This window comes from Homalodisca vitripennis, chromosome 1 (assembly GCF_021130785.1).
Source record: "Homalodisca vitripennis isolate AUS2020 chromosome 1, UT_GWSS_2.1, whole genome shotgun sequence".
In the NCBI taxonomy this organism is placed as follows: Eukaryota; Metazoa; Arthropoda; class Insecta; order Hemiptera; family Cicadellidae; genus Homalodisca; species Homalodisca vitripennis.
Genome location: NC_060207.1, coordinates 107,055,971 through 107,074,681, shown reverse-complemented (window position 1 = coordinate 107,074,681; position 18,711 = coordinate 107,055,971). Strand labels below are relative to the sequence as shown.

The 18,711-nt window shown below is 34.6% G+C and overlaps 1 protein-coding gene across 1 annotated transcript in view; it reads right to left on the bottom strand.

Annotated features, from left to right (window-relative positions):
* Positions 1-18,001, bottom strand: part of LOC124368790 (digestive cysteine proteinase 1) — a 58,389-nt gene extending 40,388 nt beyond the window's left edge. The window contains exons 1-5 of the mRNA XM_046826167.1: positions 17,572-18,001; positions 7,582-7,722; positions 2,122-2,294; positions 721-825; positions 137-296 (exon numbers count right to left, since the gene is read on the bottom strand). Of these exons, the coding sequence (XP_046682123.1) occupies positions 137-296; positions 721-825; positions 2,122-2,294; positions 7,582-7,722; positions 17,572-17,635 (643 nt within the window). The 5' untranslated portion in view covers positions 17,636-18,001. The remainder of the gene's footprint in view (positions 1-136; positions 297-720; positions 826-2,121; positions 2,295-7,581; positions 7,723-17,571) is intronic.
* Positions 18,002-18,711: the final 710 nt, after the last annotated feature.

Below are 18,711 nucleotides of genomic sequence, written 5' to 3'. Positions count from 1 at the left end.
GTTTTACCTCAGGAAGTTATGAATTTTTGGAAAAACTGTTGTAAGACTAAATATCTTATTTTGATCTCTAGAAGACAAGTTTGTTGCAAGGATTCAGACATAGTAAATATTTGAAAGGGCACTGAATTGTACTTACGTGGCTTGACATCGAACACATCTGCAGGGGGAGTGTCCCAGCTGAACTCATCGTAATTAAGATAGTAATGGTCGTAATGGGAACCCAGCAGCGAATTGTAACCCTTCATCTCATAACGGACTGGGATAGGAATCTGGACCTTAGGCGCCTTTGGAGATTTCTAGAAGACCGAGACAGATGTGAGTTCTAGGGTTCAAGGTGGAAAGAGAAAGTTGGGAACACTGTGAGGAGAAAATTTGGAAATATTGGAATGAACATGGATACAACAGGAGAGAAGATATCTAATTAATTATTATGTAGAAATAAAATCTAAATATTGTTTTACTACTTAACACCAATTTTTAATATTCAGAATACAAAACAGACTAAATTGTAAGCGGAAATATATATATAAATATATATATATATATATATATATATATATATATAAATATTATATATGTCAGTGGCAATTTCACTAAAAACTGATTTCAACAGTAATAAATTGTTTAACTTAAGGTTAAATTGTTCTCTCATGCCAACGTTCTTGAGAGTCATTCGACATTTCTCACTATCAGTTTACAAGTAACACAACTGATACTAACCTTCCAGCGCAGATACATTGTGTATTTGTTGACTTTCTCACCCTTGTTGTCAATCTTCCTCCACTTGTCTGTCATCAGTCCGTTGATCATCTCCTGACCTACCATCTGCCGACAGAAGACAACATGTAGTTAATATAAAATTGCTTAACTTTTAAACACGGTTACCAGCTTTTTTGAATAATTGCATTACAATTCCAACGGTACTTATTTCAACAAAATCCATCAACTCATAAGTGAACTTTAATACTTTAAAGATACGCTTGCATAAGGCATGAGCAACAAACAACTGATACCTCTCTACTGTGACATGTTTGGCGCTCCCAGCTTGTGCAATCTTATTTTTAAAGTAGTCGTGCTCGCTCATGCATGACGGATTTCTTTAAAACAAGCACCATTGGAATTACTATAAAAATTTCAAAATAGTTGGTATCTTGACAATTTTTATAATCTACGAAAAATTTCTTATGCCTATCAAAAGACAAAATATTTGCTGCTTCCGGTTTGTGCAAGCATAGATTTAAAGTGGTTGTGTTCGTTTATGGATTGATGGATTTAATTGAAACAAGTACCATTGGAATTGTAATAAAATTGCCCAAATAGTTGGTGTCTAGTATATATTTTAACTATACTGTTTTTTTTTGTTATTTTACTTTTGAAATTTTCAATAGACACTATTTTGTTAATAATAAAGAAAATTACATTATAATTTTTCTCTCATCTATTTAAATATATGTACCAAATTTGGTATCTTTAGCTTAACTGGTTTTAGAGATAAGAATTTTGTTATATAAATAATATAAAATAGTGGCTAAACATTTCTCGATTTATATTTATATGACATTTTTTGTTTATAATGATGAGTATTACCAGCCACAGAAGTTTGTGATACCCTTTTGTGAACACCCTTTATATATATAGAGATTTAAACATCTAAAGTATTTATATCTGCATATTATGAATGAATAAAAAAACTTTAATATGTCGAGTCCAACTAAATTATTATATATTGATGTCTAACTGTCGGATTACAAGATCAAATGACAATGACAAAGAAAACTGTCATGCTTCACAACTCACTCTGTATATACTGCCATTCAGAGCAATTAATAATTAGCCACTTAATACAACTGAAGTGTTCACTATGACTCTTGGAAGATACCAGATGCAATGTTTTTTACCTCAGATTAAATCAACTTGAGAATCTTCTCTCTATGATTTGTAGGTAAGAACTATCTTATTGAAATAACTGATCAGTAGCTAAAATGAATGAATGGCTGATGCCAATCTTAAACTTAACAAAAAACAATTTTTAAACTTATTTAGCTCAGGTTCTGCTTTTTTCCAAATTGTATAGAAACCAATATTATCTGAGAACCAATGATCGGTACTGATATTTTTTACCTCAAAGCCAGTAAGATCAGGCAAAACACTCTGTATCCTAATCTTGTCTTTCTGGGTGCCATTAACTTGGAAGCACTTTATGGTATTCAGTTCGGTTTCCGTTGTCATCGGGGCGAGCTTGCGGGAAATGCCAAACTGTGTCTCAGTGCTCAACTGATAAGTCTTCACCATTCCTGGAACATACATTAAATATGTTATATTGTTGTGTTGGCCAGGTCTCCTTACACTAAAAATATCAATAATTGTAAAAGTATCAAGGATTAATCAATATGAACAGATGACAAATGGTCTGATCCCATGCTCTCTCTATCAAGGAATATTTCCAAACTGATTAAAAACTGCTAAATTTATCAAAAAAATGTAAAATGGACATACTACTGGATCAATCAGTTAGTATACTTCACTGGTATCAATCTTCTCTTACTTAAAAGAATTATCCTGAAATAAATATTAGGCCTCCTGGATCACAACAAACTCGTTACTTCAAGTACAGATCAACAACAGCAGCAGTCATAAAACTGATCAAAATGATCACTGACAAACTGGAAGAAGGTTGCATAATTACAAACATTATTGACTTCAGTATGGCTTTGGACTGTCTGGATCATATGTAAACACCAGTCTACAATACTAAATGCCAGTCGTTAGGAATTGGTGGCAAGAAAACAGAGTAGTTCATGAGCTACTCCAGTAACACGAAACAGCTGGTAGTAAGCTCTACAATTTGTGAACAACAGAACATTTCACAAAGTAAAATTTGAACTGTTCCCAGGACCTAGAGGCTTGCTTTTAACTAATGATTTTTCACAATACTTAGAATATAATATATACAAATGACACTGCTGTTATTACTAAGACAACATTAATCAAGATATAGTTTTTAAATGACAAGAAATACATAAATAATCTATGATAACTATGTATCTGGTACATTCAGTACTGTAATGATAAAAATTCTAATCTCGACCTTTATGGACAAAGAATATTTTCTATTGATAAACTGAGTAGGTCACTCAATTTCCATTGACATCAGGGTACCGCATTTCGTTCTACATACACAAATGCTTTGTATTTTAAATCCCGATCTTACTACTGGAAGAAGTTGATCAAACCAGAAAGACATTTTGACTACACAATTTAAAACATAAGATTTTGAAGCATGAAACATGTCAATTCTATTAAAATTGTTTTAACCCCTAAATATGTTAACAATAGTTTCAAAATAGGGTTCAAATGGATAAAATTATCAGTGCGATTGACTAGCTTTGAACCAAAATCCACTGCCACAGATATGACAGCACAAAATTGCACTGTCTGTGCAACTTACTTTCCCAGATAGACAGTGAGAGCATGCAGCTGCATTGTGTTGTGCTCTTGGAGGTTTACATCTTATAAGCGATATCACATTATACTGCTCAGTGTTATGGTACTTGATTGAAATTGCAGTATGGTAAATGTAGCTCAAGTACATAAAAGGAATTAGACCTTTAAATCTCTTTTATTGCCAACTACGTATTTCAAATTATGAAAAAGAAGATTTGTAAAAACTAAATACTTCTAAATAGTATTGGGTTTACTGCAACTGACAATTAACACAGAAGAGCATTTGTTACTGTCAAAGAGTATTTAGTTCTAAATGAAAAAATAATGGCCCTGATTGTTTATACTACCAAAAAAGGAGAAGCACAGATATAATATTTAATCTTAATTGTAAATCCACAATTCCATACTTCGGAATTTCGATCGACTACATTCCCATATGGAAGCCAAACATCAGTTACTTACGACACTCTGTACACAAACCTTTCTCATTTATCGACTGAGTACCTTGGAACCTAGAACTCTTGCCTCCATGAAACCGATTTAAGGTACAACATAATCAACAAAGATCAAAAATTTTAGTGAAAAAAAAAAAAAAAAATACTGTCAGAAGCCTTTCAGATAGTGAGAGAACTCTCGAGTAGGGTTGTCTTATCACTAGATTTCTTCGGAGATTACTGGATTTAGAGGGTAAAAATATAATTTAAAGGAATTTCAGCAAAATATGTTTCAAATATTTCTAAAACCTATTTTAAATAAAATAAATGATGTATTGAAATCGCATTTGAGAACCAAAAGTATTACATTTTTTTACATCATGTAATGATTGCTAAAACCACTCTCCTTTCTTACTTAGATGTGGTTCAAGACCTCAGGATTTCATAGATCATTAGTTCAGAGCTAAAAGAATCCACAGACTAAATATAAGCTTCACGAGCTGGGGACCAAATCAGATAATCTTGAGATTATCTTAATTCAAAACTATCATAGCCGTGACCCATTGACTAGACAAATCGGAAATTTCTATTCCTGATATTGGCAACAAGTCTGGGACTGAGTCGAGAAGCTTTGGCAGATTGTGTAATTGACTAACTATAGTATGTATGGTAAAGAAAATGAAACTCTCTGATGACTCAGTTTACTTTTAGTCTAGTTCAAGAAGGGTATAATTAATTTTATAACAATAAATTTGGACGTACTCATAATTAAATTGGGGAGTTATATACCCTGGTTAAAAGTAAAATAAATATGAATTTTTTCTAAAAAAAACTTAATTTTTCACACAAATGGATTTCATTACTGCTAAGCTATACATACACAATTACATTGCCATATAATAAATATATACCCTGGTTACAAGTAAAATAAATATAATGTTATAAGCAATAACCATTTCTCTAAAAATACTTCACACAAATTGATTTCATTAATGCTAAGCTATACATACACTATTACATTGCCATATAATAAACAATCCAAAATCTTAAGATTTAAGATTTTGATCTATTTTGGAGATATGAGAAATTACTTAATAATATGTTAATTTGGCATACAGTAAATATTTTTAAGCTTTGTCTCATTCATTACTATCTATCTCAATTACGTACAAATTATAGTAATATTTAAATCAATTATTGTAAGGTGTTTGCACAGTACTACTTAATTTTTTACTCTCTTTCCACCTCACAATTTTGTCTGAATAAACCCTTGTTACCAGGCTTATGAACATCTCTTGCTTTTCGAAATAAGCGACAACAAATCATAATTAGTTTAATTTAACCAATTTTTTTTTTAAACACGAGTTGATGGTACAGTTCGAGGACTTTAGCTGTGCGTGTGACCTGGAGTGTGTGGTGATGGGAGGGGTGGCGGGGTAGCATTATGCGCTGCGTCCCGAAAACATTTCCTTTGACTCATGGTTAAAACCCTCCTTTTAGGAATCGTATTGGCCCAAATAACTCATCGCACTCGCCACAATCAGTCTGTTTTGTGACAGTGCTGAGTGTAGCTTGTGCTTCGCTTTTACCGATAATGTCTGTTGAGTTAAAGTCAAAAGTCAAAAGCCTATTCATAGTCAGGCTCGCGAAATTGTGAGTAATGTTTATACATTTATGAAGGAAGAGGCAGACCATCAAACTGTTAAAATTCCGTTGTCAAAGGCTCGCCAAAGAACTGATGCAGCAACTGGAGTGTCATAGCGAGTTGTAACTAAAATAAACAGTTAACTTAACAAGTTGAAGGTTAGTAACATGTGTGAGGCAAGTTTTACTACACCAAACAAAATCCATCAACGACGTAGAATAGTTGACAATTTCCATGTTAAAGAACATCTAATACCGACTGCAAAACTTTTGAGGGAGGCGCTAAGGGACAAAATATATTTCCAGGGTTGTGAGAAAAGTTTTAGGTGGGTATTAAAGGACCTGGAATTTACTTGGAGAAGGACGGCAAAAAATAGGAAATTATTAATTAAAAAGCCAGAAATCCGAGAGAAGAGGATAACATACTTGAGAGCGTTGAAAAATTACAGGGAGCAAGGACGCCCCATAATTTATTTAGACGAATCTTATATACTATCGTCTCACGTATCTAACCAAACTTGGTCAAATGGCTCAAATGAAGGGTTACACGTGCCGATTTCCAAGGGCAAGAGACTAATAATTATCCATGCGGATGGAGAGAAAGGGTTCTTGCCCAATGTATACATGTTGGAAAGCAAGCAACCATAGTGGATAAAGGAAAAAGTGTTACTGAATTTAGAACCAAATTCAGTACTAGTATTCGATAACGCGCCCTACCATAACATACAAATTGATAAAGCTCCTACTTCAAAAAGTAGGAAGCAAGATATGAAGGTGTTACTTTCAAAAAACGGAATACCATTCTGCGACGATATCCTTTTATCCTGAACTCTACAAACTTGTGCAGCTATATAAACCAAGGCATGTCCGGTACGCCTTGGACGAAACTGTTCAACTACAGGGTCATGACATCTTACGACTTCCGCCCTACCACCCAGACCTCAATCCCATTGAGTTAATTTGGACCGAAGTCAACATCATGTGGTTATGAGAAATACATCTTTCACTATGTATCAAGCTAAAGCTCTATGCGAAGACAAGATATCAAGTATGGACGCAGAAGAGTGGTCAGTAAAGTGCAAGCACGTAGAGAAAATCGAAAGGGACTATGCAGCCGCAGAACCCCAGATTGACAATATTATAGAATCCCTTATTATATCAGTTGGTTCGGATACAGACAGCAGTGACAGTGACCCAGAAGAGGAGGACAACTTGAGTGGAACTGAAGAACTCCAATGAAAAAACAATCATTGTAAGTAACATTTGTTATTAGAAAATTATATTCTGGCATTTTAATTAATTAAATATTATTGAAGTGATTGTAAATTAAATAATAAGAGAATACCAAATAATAACATTAATAGGACTTATCCTTGTTTTTCAGTTGTTATATTGTTGTTTAACGTGTTTTTGAAAATAACGTATGTGTGAATAATAATCGGCAAATCGAAAGTCGTTAAGATTCTTGCGCCTTCATCTCAGCGGCTAGCACGTAAACGCAACCCGCCACACAGATAGCATTCGTTTTTTGAAAGGGTAGTATTAGGGCTGCACGAGCACAGCTAAATTCCTCCAAATGTATCTAAGTTTTATTCATATATATCCTTTCTCAAACCAATTCTTGTTTCATAGTTGATTTTAAAATTTGTATCACAATATTCAAAAATCCAATTAATTTTTTACCTTTAACTCTGTTGAGTTGCTCTTTATACTATTAAGAAATTTGAAAAAAATATAGATAACTTCTTTTGATCCTGAAAGAGTTTATTTTTCATTTCCATATCATATTGACAATTAGATCATTATATTTGGAACTCATTATTTTTATAATTTAACCCTTTGTATAATAAAAGCGATCTATATATACTATCAGGATATATCTTCAGTCACAACAAATAGTTACTTCATATTCTAAAGTTTAAAATCCTATTCTTCAGCTTGTGAGATAATGTGTCAGTCAATGAAGATTTTATTACATATCACAAAACAAAGAATGGTAATAACCCTTTCACAAATATGAATTAATGGTCCTTTATCACTAGACATTAAAAAGACTTACCACCATAGTAGTCGATCCTGCTTGAGCCTAGGTTGGAGTCGTACCAAGCAGCAATCGGTTCACTCAGCTCGGCGTATGGAATGTACAACATACCTTTCACAACGTATGTGTTTGACCATTCTGGTTCACCAGATGTCTCACCTAAAAAGAACAGATGGAAAGCATTTGAGTAAAATCAGACAGAAATGGTGACAGATATTTGCATCAGCTTATGCTTTAATACAATAATAATTTTTTTAACGTTACTGATCTCTAACTTCCACTTCGAGATAGATCTACTGTTTGACAAGTATGTTCATTTTCTGTTCTTTTGAAAATGAAAGTAATTATAAAAATAGATTTATATTAGTTAATTCTGGATTGTTCCCTCTGTCTTAAAACAAGTTAAAGTTACATTACAGTTAAGTGAATTTAGCTTTGATTATATTAGTTACACAGCTAATTTAATCAAAGGTGTTAGCCAAGCAACAGGCAAGATAGTAATAATGAAATTAAAACAAATAATAACATATTCTTACCATGAAAATTGCAATCCCCTCTGTTCTCACATCTTAGTTGCTATTTTCAAGTACTAAAACCGAAGATTTTGTTAAAGTATTTGAATTTTTTAATCATAAATAAAAGCCAACTATTAACGTAATTGATTGAGCAAAGCCTATCACTCGAGGGGTTGGAAAATATTTTTGTCTGTCCACACAAAATCTTGAGAACGAATTGACCTATAGACTTGAAACTGTACATGAAGCTTCTCTATGTAAGCAACGTCGATGTTGTGCAACATTTGCATGTCACTCCAAATTGATTTAGCTGAGCGAACATTTTTACATTGCTCTCATGTTTAACCATAATGGCAACGAAAAAATAGTAGAATAAACAAATTTGTAAACAAACTGAATACAGGCTTTTGACATGTGGCATAATAACAAAATTTGGTAACATTTAATGTAATAAGGTTACCTACTTTGTTGGGTTGAACGTAAAAAGTTTGTTTACAATCTGTTGAGTTTCTTAGATACTCAGTTTTCTGAGACATTTAAGTACAATTACAAATCAACCACATAATATAAAAAATTAAAACACATTTATATGTTAAGACATGTATGAATAGCCTTGTTATTAAGGCAAAAAACAAGAGACATAGGAGGCTGCAATAATTATTATTACACACAGTTATAAAAGGTATGAAATAATTCATATAATTTTACAGGACAAAATATATAGTAATTTTTTTGTATAGACAAGATAGAGTTTAATGACAGTACATATAACCATGGGGTTTGATTGTGCATTAGGAAATCACTTGAAAATAAATTGAGTATATTTTAAAATATTGAAATTTTGTATATTTTGCTTAGCTATCACAAAGGGTCCAAGAAAATTCTTCTTTTGTTTGTCTTTAAAACCCTTAAACATACTTCAGTATATTAAACAAGAAAAAGAGTTTTCCTTTTAAAAACTAAGATAAAATTAACCATTAAAAACCATATAAGAATGATAATATCAGAACAAACAATTATAAATACTGTACATGGATATATTGTTTACATTTTTATTTTGAAGGATAATTATTGTTTCTAATGTTAGTTTAAGTGTTCATAAGACTGTATTTCAATCTTGTTCTTTCAGTACCGTACTTTATCAAAATAAAAAAGGGTTAAGCTCAAAAACTAAACATACCCTTGTTTTTGGTATTTCAATAACCATTAGGAAAGTGCCCAATTTATATTCACCCTCCCCCTGGTTAGGTACCCCATTACTGCTCGAGATAGTACCTCGGTACAAGATCAGATCACTTAAGCACTTGTAAATGTTATTAAATTACTCAAACCAGCAAAAATATAGGAACATATAAATAAATTGAAAGATGCAACTGACTTCAGCGGAAGCGATGTAATTACAGGCTACTACTGGCAGATACAAGAGTTATCAGTTATTGGAGCAGTTACTGATCCCAACTCGCTCAACGTCTTAGCTACTCACATCTGGCAGTGACATAGACTAGCGTTACTTGACCATACAACAATGTAGATGACAGGGCCACCACAATAATCAAATTAACTATTAATTAGAAATATAAAAAATATTGAGTATAAAAATATTTGACCTATAGATATTCATAATTAATAATTACCAGTTTTTTATTTTACAGAACAACAGTATTGTTCAAAATTACAAAAGTTACACTCTAAATTTGGTTTTAAAATGAATATATTAACAATCATGTACTATTTTAGTTGCAACCAACTATCTATAACTTTCTAATAAATTAATGTACTTTTGACATCATCAGTAAGTGCAGAAATATTATTGCAGATTGGCAATAATTTTTTAGAGAGGTTTGTTTTGCATGGTTATAAAAATATAGCTTTACTATATACAATCTTAAAAGCCTACAACATAATTAGGTTCAACACTATTGTTCCAAATGAATTAAAACAAAGTAAAATCTTGTATATGATATTTGAGTAAAGGCCACAAGTGCAATGGCAATGTACGTTTTATTTGTGTCACAAGGTGTCAAAAACGTTTATCCTTCAAAATAATAAAATGTTACTAAATGTTCTTCTTTTTCTTCTATAGGGTGGCCTACTGCCATGCACTTCAGCCTCAAGGGCCTTTTGCACAGCCCAGAAGCACACCATGAGGCCTACCATTCTATGATTTCAGCAGTTCCACAAACCACCGAAAACAACCTATCAGGTTCTCCTGGGGAAATTCACCACCCTTGTCCAAATTACCAAAGTGGCATACCACTCCCTTGCTATTGTAGAACAATCAAAGAGCAAGTGTTTGACAGTTTCATCCTACTCATCACACATTCTCCTGAAGGATGCTGACTCTGTGAAGATGCTTCCTCAAGTGACCATGTCCTAGATCAGATCTATAACCCGAGAAGACATTGATCTATTTAGTGAGAGAAGGTCAGACGCCACTCTGGAGGAAGGTGACTGTAATACCATTCTGCTCATTCTCATGTCCGGATGCAACCTCCACCTTCTCTCATGTTCAGCACGAACCCATTTCAAGAGAGCACCAAAGGATTCACACCTTGGAATACCGCAGAACGGTTGAGGGCCTGTCATAATTGACGCTGAGCCCCGGTTGTCCAGGGCATCAGCTCTTTCATTCCCAGGGATCCTCTTATTACCAGGAACCCAACAAACAGTCACATTGTTGATTCTGGCAAGGGAAGAAATGACTTGATAGCAATCCCAGACAAGTTTGGATTTAAACACACAAGAGTCCAGCGCCATCAGTGCTGCCTGACTATCCGTGAAAATATTGATCGTCTTACACCTATCGCAGCCGAAGATTCTCACGAGCACAATCCATAATGGCTGCGACCTCCACCTGAAAAACTGTAGGATAAGGACTCATAGAGACCAACAGCTCCCTGCGTGATCTCACCCCCACAATTCCAGTGCCTGTGCCGCTTTTTGTTTTAGAGCCGTCTGTAAGCCATTCAAGCTCCACTGGTGGAAAAGGTTTCCTTCCCTCCGACCAATTGTCCCTAGGAGGTATCACAATCCTAAAGGGTTTGTCAAAGGAAAACATTTGTGGCATGATCAGAGATCATGTCCAGAGCATCCCCCTGAATCAGCATGCTAATTCTACAGTGCCCACTGCTGCAGCCCGACCAGAGTCCAGCTTGCTGAAGACAGTAGGCACTCCTCCTAGCCATAGCCCGAATGACAATGTCCAGGGGGCGAGGTTGAGGCAACAGTCTAGAGCTGCACCTGGCGCACTAGAAAAAGTCCCAGTGATAGCAAGGCAAGCCATCCTTTAGATGCCAGCCAGACAAGCTATTGCCATCATGGCCTCCGTTTTTGGCCACCAGACAACAGCCCCATACATTAGTGCAGGTCTGACTACAGAAACATAAAGCCAGTAGAAAAGCCTCAGCTTAATTCCCCAAGACCCACTTATCACATGTCTGCATTGAATTAAAGACCATTTCCCTCTGGCGATGACCCTTCCTAGATGAGGTCCCCAGTTTAGAACCCTTCTAGGATCACGCCCAGGTACTTGACCCCGGACGTCAACTCAGTGGAAGAACCTCTGAGTAGAAATGGACCAATACCCTCCATCTGACGCCTCCTGGTACAGGCAACCACAGTAGCCTTGGTGGAGTTGACAGTAAGGCCCACCCCATCACACCAGTTTCCCACCATGTTTAGACCAGCATTGTTCAGTCTCGTGACTGTTGTGTTGAACTTGCCACACACAAGAATAACAATATCATCTGCGTACTCCTGTGCAAAGACACCGCTACTGTTCAAAGACATTAGCAGGTCGTCCAAAACTAGGTTCCACAAGAGAGGAGAAAGGACGCCGCCCTGTCGACAGCCCATCATAGTTCTTGCACTGACACTTGCTCCCATAAGGGTGGTAACAACCACCCTGTCTATGACAAAGGCCCTTATCCAGTCACATTTTTGACCATCAATACCACATCTGGATACCGCATTGATAATTGCCTGAGCGCCCGTTTTGTCAAAGGCTCATTCAATGTCCAAAAAGACACCTATGGCTACCTCTTTTGCTACCAGCATCTTCTCAATCCTGCATACCAATTGATGCAGGGCCGAGTTGCATGACCTTCCTGGAGTGTTGGCATGCTGATTTAGATGTTACACTGATTTGTTTTTTACATTTTATAACATTAACTTACTTTTTACTATTTTGAAGGATAAATGTGTCTGACACCTTGTGGCTGCAGTATAATATGCATCCAACACTCAAGTGATCGATAATATCGAATCCTCAATCAGAATGATTTAAATACTATCAGACATGTTTACCCTGTTCAGTGGTGCCACCCCGCAGTTCTATGTAGGTACATATCATGCATATGTATAGTAATAACAAATAGTACATAAGGACTGAGTAGTACCCAATAATTGTATAGTAGAGTGAAAATTGAGGTAACCTGTTTATAATTTTATTATTCTATCAGTCTAAACACTACATTGTAGTGAGTTAGTTAAATTTTTGTACAAGTGGGTATATATATTAAATATACCCACACATGTAGATTTACTCCTAGTATACTTGCAACTTAGTAACAGCATGATGCTAATAGCGAAATTGGATTGGCTGGTAACGTTACTGGAACGTAATACATCAACACGGTACTTTGTAATAGGTTTGAAATTTAACATTATTTTCCATTATAGGCTATATATATATATATATATATATATATATATATATATATATATAGTATTTATAGCAATCATTATTCTAAACTATACACAATTTAACTTTGTTTGAATTATTTCAGAACAATAATGTAAAACTGAATTATGTTGTAGATTGTATATAGTGAATCTATATTTTTATATGGGGTAGACTTTAATAAGCGGCCTACACTCTTAATTTGGTTGTTTTATCAAATGGTTTTTATCCAAATGAATAAATCAATATTACAAATTATTGAACAACACATATGATTCATACCTATTAGTTACAGTCATTTATGATGTAAACAATTCACAGCAAGAGGTAAAAAAATTTTGAGAATTAGAAAATGACGATGAATATGAGGAAATTAAGTGATAATTGTCTATATATCCATGTGGGTTTGGCTACAGCCTTCACAAAATTGGTTGTTCACTGTTATCAGCACGATCTATAAATATTGCAACATATTTATTATATGTAGGCATAGTCCATAGTTGAATTTTTGGGTAGGGTCCAATAAGCGGACCCGGTTTTTTATATCGAAATTGGCAAGCGATATTACTTAATCATAACCATCGATATAATCAATCGATACTGATGAATTATTTTTAACAACTTAAATAATCTATATGAACAGCTGTAAACACTTTCAAATAATACAATTAAGGTAATATTTTAAATTTCACGTAACATTGTGTATTAAAATGGCCGTCAATCTTAGGAAGCTTCACGAAATTGCTTTAAAAGACGATAAAATATGTTTTTTATGGCTTCAGGATGTTGGGTTAGTACCTAAGAATCCATTATGTGATATTTGTGGAAAGGTAACAAAATATGTAACTGTCAGAGGAGCTAACATGGTCGTCTTCAGATGCAAAAAAAGAAGGTAATGGTGGACACAACTTTAGTAAAAACGTTTTCGTTCTGTTTCATTTAGTTAAAGTTATGAGTTTCCCTGATTTTGGTTATGTTCATTTATTATTTGTTATCATTAAATTCACATTTTAATTTAAACATATGATTGTTATTACTTTTATATCGATTGATAGTCTATGATTCGATATGCGAATATTAGGTATCGATGATTATATTCTTCAATATAAAAAACCGGGTCCGCTTATTGGACCGTACCCGAATTTTTTATTTTGTAATGTTATTGTAATATTTGTGTTATTAGAAATTGTAATGTATTATTCTTGTTGTTAATGTATCATAATTCTTGTTTCGGTAAATCTTAAGATCAGCGACTACCGCTCCAATTGCCATAATTTTTTGCATACTAACACAGGTTAACGTAATTTCACCGAAAAAAATAGTCCCGATTATCGCTAACATATAAAAACCAGTTTTTCGGCAGTAAAAGTTTGGCAATACAAAACACATAAATAACAAGATTTTCGACTATCAAACTAAAAACAATGGCCGACCATGGTCGTTTTGATGAGTTGACAGTAGTCACATGACAAACAGGAAAGTTTCTGATTGGCCGGGCGGGTCACGTGACCTATAGGACGGCTTCGATTGACCGCCAGACGTAAACAAACAAACCCACATGGACAAGGAATAATTAGTGAAGTTATTGACATGGCATGCGATGGTTCTTGTCACACGCTAAAAAGACCCTAGCTTGCCTATTCAAAATTCAGATCACGCGATGCTTACCCGCTGCGCAGCGCTTCGCGCTGCATGCTCTTTTAAAGAAAAAATTAACTCGAGCTTGCAAAGTCCAAGCCCAGATCACGGCATGACTGCTTACACACACAAAACTAAAGCAGGTTTCATTACAGGCAAAAGGTAAGCAACGCGCGTTTATTACTGATAAGATAAGACGAGTTTATACTAGAACTATTACCTGGACTACTGCCCTACAAACTAATAAGACCAAAAAAACGAATAAATGCAATGTCAATCAGGTTTTTTTTTAAATTTTATTTTTTCCAAAGTTTTTTTGGAGGGGGGGGAGTAAACGGCTACGGCGATAATCGGGACTATTTTTTTCGGTGAAATTACGTTAACCTGTGTTAGTATGCAAAAAATTACGGCGATCGGAGCGGTAGTCGCTGATCTTAACCCTTATAACGTCACAGACGCCGTATGGCGCATAGACAAACTATCTCCAAACGGCAAAGACGCGGTACGGCGCATCGACACTAAACTGCGTCTATAGGAAATTTAAGTTCCTTTTAAATCCGATCAATGTCACTAAAGGTATGCGTCAACCATGTGTGTGGGTTATTGACCTATGTCAAGCGTCAAAATATAGCTGTCGCGTTACATTGTTTGAAACAATAGACGCAGTGTCTAGACACTCTCCCCGACACACGGCACAGACGCCGTACAGCGCGCGCGCTTTTGTTTGCAGTTTGGCTTCAGGTAGTGCGTGTCTAACCATCGCCGAGTCGGTTTCCTTCGTTGTGTTTTCTGTTAATATGGTTTTTATTTATTTGTTAAAAGTATTGATATCTTAGTTTTAGTATTCATTTAGTGTTTTAGTGTCATTTTTAGTGTTTAGTGTCACCTATTTAGTGTACTTTGGGATTATACCGACCACACCAGTATGAAGAACACAAAAATATAAATTTATAGCTAAACAAACATGATAGAACGAAAAAACAACTCTTTAATTACAAAATTACAAACTTACAAGCATTTCCAGGCATTGTGATAGGTATTGTTGTCGCTGTTATCTTATCTTTCTCGAGAATCCCGATTACGACAGGCCACGCGGCATCACATGATTTGCATGATTTGCGCGGTACATAATTGCCTTTCCATTACAATTCAATTTATATTTCTGATCAGATCCTCTAGAATTTGTTATTTTACTGATAGGTACTATCTCGAGGGATGTTTTTCTTTCGTTGAAATCAGCGAGAAGGCATGGCACTCGCATTTTGGGTGGCGGAGTATGATCAATAATAAAAACAAATTTTGAGTGTTTTTTCAATAAAGAATTTAGTTTTAGTTTGATCATGTTTGTTTTTATTGAATTTTTGTGTTTGGAGAAATGTAGAGGTAAAACACGGAAGTACAACAAAGCGACGCACCAGCTGAACGGGCGGCGAGACTCTGCAATCACGTTATCTACTAGACCGCTCGACTTTGACCTCTGTCTGAGGATGGGGAGGGGTTTGCGATAAGACAATTCCTGTTTTATATTGACGAAATATTGTTCTACGCTAATCTAGTAATAAGTAGAAGCAAAATGTCAAATAACGATTCATGTCTGAGTGTGGTCGGTATAATCCCAAAGTACCGTGTTCATTATTAGTGATAAATAACATAAACTTATCTCGTAACATTGACGATCCTGAGTACAGTGACTTTATAATTTTAAAATTTTTACTTTTTTATACTTACCATAATTATAGAAAGTAGGCTAAAAATAAAAATGAACTTTACACAATTTAAATTTTTTTTTTTTTTTATTGTGCCGTTTGCTGGAAGTCGTAAAAAGATATACTGACGTTATAAGGGTTAAGATTTACCCTTGTTTCATACAATTAATATATAATAATATCGAATTTAGATAATATATAGAATGGTTCAACAATAACAATCGCATAACAAGTGTAGGCCGCTTATTAAAGTCTCCCCTTTATATAGGCTACACAAGAGATATACGTATTTTAGATTATATAAAGTAATAACACTTTAATTTATACTAACTTTGAGTAGCATAATTGTAACAATTAATTTATAGGATAAACGGTAAATCTTAAGCTCAGCGACTACCGCTCCAATCGCCGTGATTTTTTGCATACTAACACAGGTTAACGTAATTTCACCGAAAAAAATAATCCCGATTATCGCCGTAGCTGTTTACTCCCCCCCCCCCAAAAAAATGACGGAAAAAATAAAATTAAAAAAAAACCTGACTGACATTGCATTTATTCGTTTTTTTGGTCTTATTAGTTCATAGGGCAGTAGTCCAGGTACTACTTCTAGTATAAACTCGTCTTATCTTATCAGTGATAAACACGCGCCGGTTACCTTTTGCTTGTAATGAAACCTACGTTAGTTCTGTCTGAGTTTTGTGTGTGTAAGCAGTCATGGCGTGATCTGGGCTTGGACTTTGCAAGCTCGAGTTAATTTTTTTTCTAAAAGAGCAAGCAGCGCAAAGCGCTGCGCAGCGGGCAAGCATCGCGTGATCTGAGTTTTGAATACGCAAGCTAGGGTCTTTTTAGCGTGTGACAAGAACCATCGCACGCCATGTCAATAACTTCACTAATTATTCCTTGTCCATGTGGGTTTGTTTGTTTACGTCTGGCGGTCAATCGAAGCCGTCCTATAGGTCACGTGACCCGCCCGGCCAATCGGAAACTTTCCTGTTTGTCACGTGACTACTGTCAACTCATCAAAACGACCATGGTCGGCCATTGTTTTTAGTTTGATAGTCGAAAATCTCGTTATTTATGTGTTTTGTATTGCCAACATTTTACTGCCGAAAAACTGGTTTTTATACGTTAGCGATAATCGGGACTATTGTTTTCGGTGAAATTACGTTAACCTGCGTTAGTATGCAAAAAATTACGACGATTGGAGCGGTAGTCGCTGAGCTTAATATTTACCGGATAAACATGTCTGACAGCATTTTAATTTTATTGTTCTAATGTTGATTGGATTGTGGTTGTGGCTGCTTATCATACTGCAGACTAATGTACCAAGTGTCTGTTTTTCAACAGGAAATTGTGTAACTGTTAGTGTAAGTAAATAATTATATGTGTGTGTCTGTATGTGTTGTGCGAATTGAAAGATTATCACACACAAACCTTATAAGTGAAGTAGGAAGAAGTTTAGACTTACCTAAGTTAATGCACGTTCCTAGAAGAATGGTTAGAATAAAGTTGATCCAAAATGGGTTTTTCATGTTAGAAACAAATTTTACTGTACGTGCCTAAGTGAAATAACTTTTCAACATTTAAATTTGGAATATATATTATAGTTATTAACCGTCAATTAGTAAATATTGATTTTGATATTAGTTAGCAAATAATGTAATGATTAAATGTATCAAACAATATTCAGCTTAATTCCTTTTACAGTAAGCAAAGTCTTAGAAGGCTAGTATTTTTATTGCTTGGTCTATATTTTTCTAATTTGAATAAACAAGATTTATGTTTTCAAAGCGAATCCATCTCCTCTGTTTAACTTGAACTTGAACAGAACTGAACTAAACTGACATGACCGTCCTGACCCACCTTACTGTTACCTGTACAGTCAACTGTAGTATTCATATAACGCTATAAGCCAGCCGATTAAGTGTTGCCAATGTTAAATGCACAAATTATCCACAGTACAATTTTACCCGTCAGATATTAACATCAAAACTCTTGATATATATGTTACTCTTAGATATGAAAATAATTCCAACGAAAAACTTATGTTACAAAACTACATCAAAGTATTTAACTAAAAGCATGTATTAAACAGCTTGGGCATTATATAACAAATGACCATTACAATTCCATACTTTTATCAGAAAGAGAAAATATAATAAAAACCTTATACAAAGAGAAAAATTAAATTCAGGGGTACACTTTATTTTCTTCTTTTAGGGCTTGGTATCACAAAGCCACACGCATTTTATCTTCAAAATGTAATAACTAATTCCAGTTAGATAACACATTTGTTAAGAAACATTTTATTTTCAGGTAATTTCAATTTATATATTATATATTTGTCGTTTCGAATTTTTATTTTTACCCGTGTTACAAATTTCAAGATGTGATCCCAAAGATGGCAATGATCTGTTTGAAGAAAGCTTAATAAATGTAATGGAGTTGCAACACTTTTTTCCTTAAGTTTTTAAACATGTTGTTGCGTTCCTTAACATAACCACCGATTGGATATATGGTAAATTGAGTCTTCAACTCCACTTCTAGATTTTGTACAATTAGAACTATCCACTAGCTTAATTTGATTTAATCGTGGTGCGTTATTAAA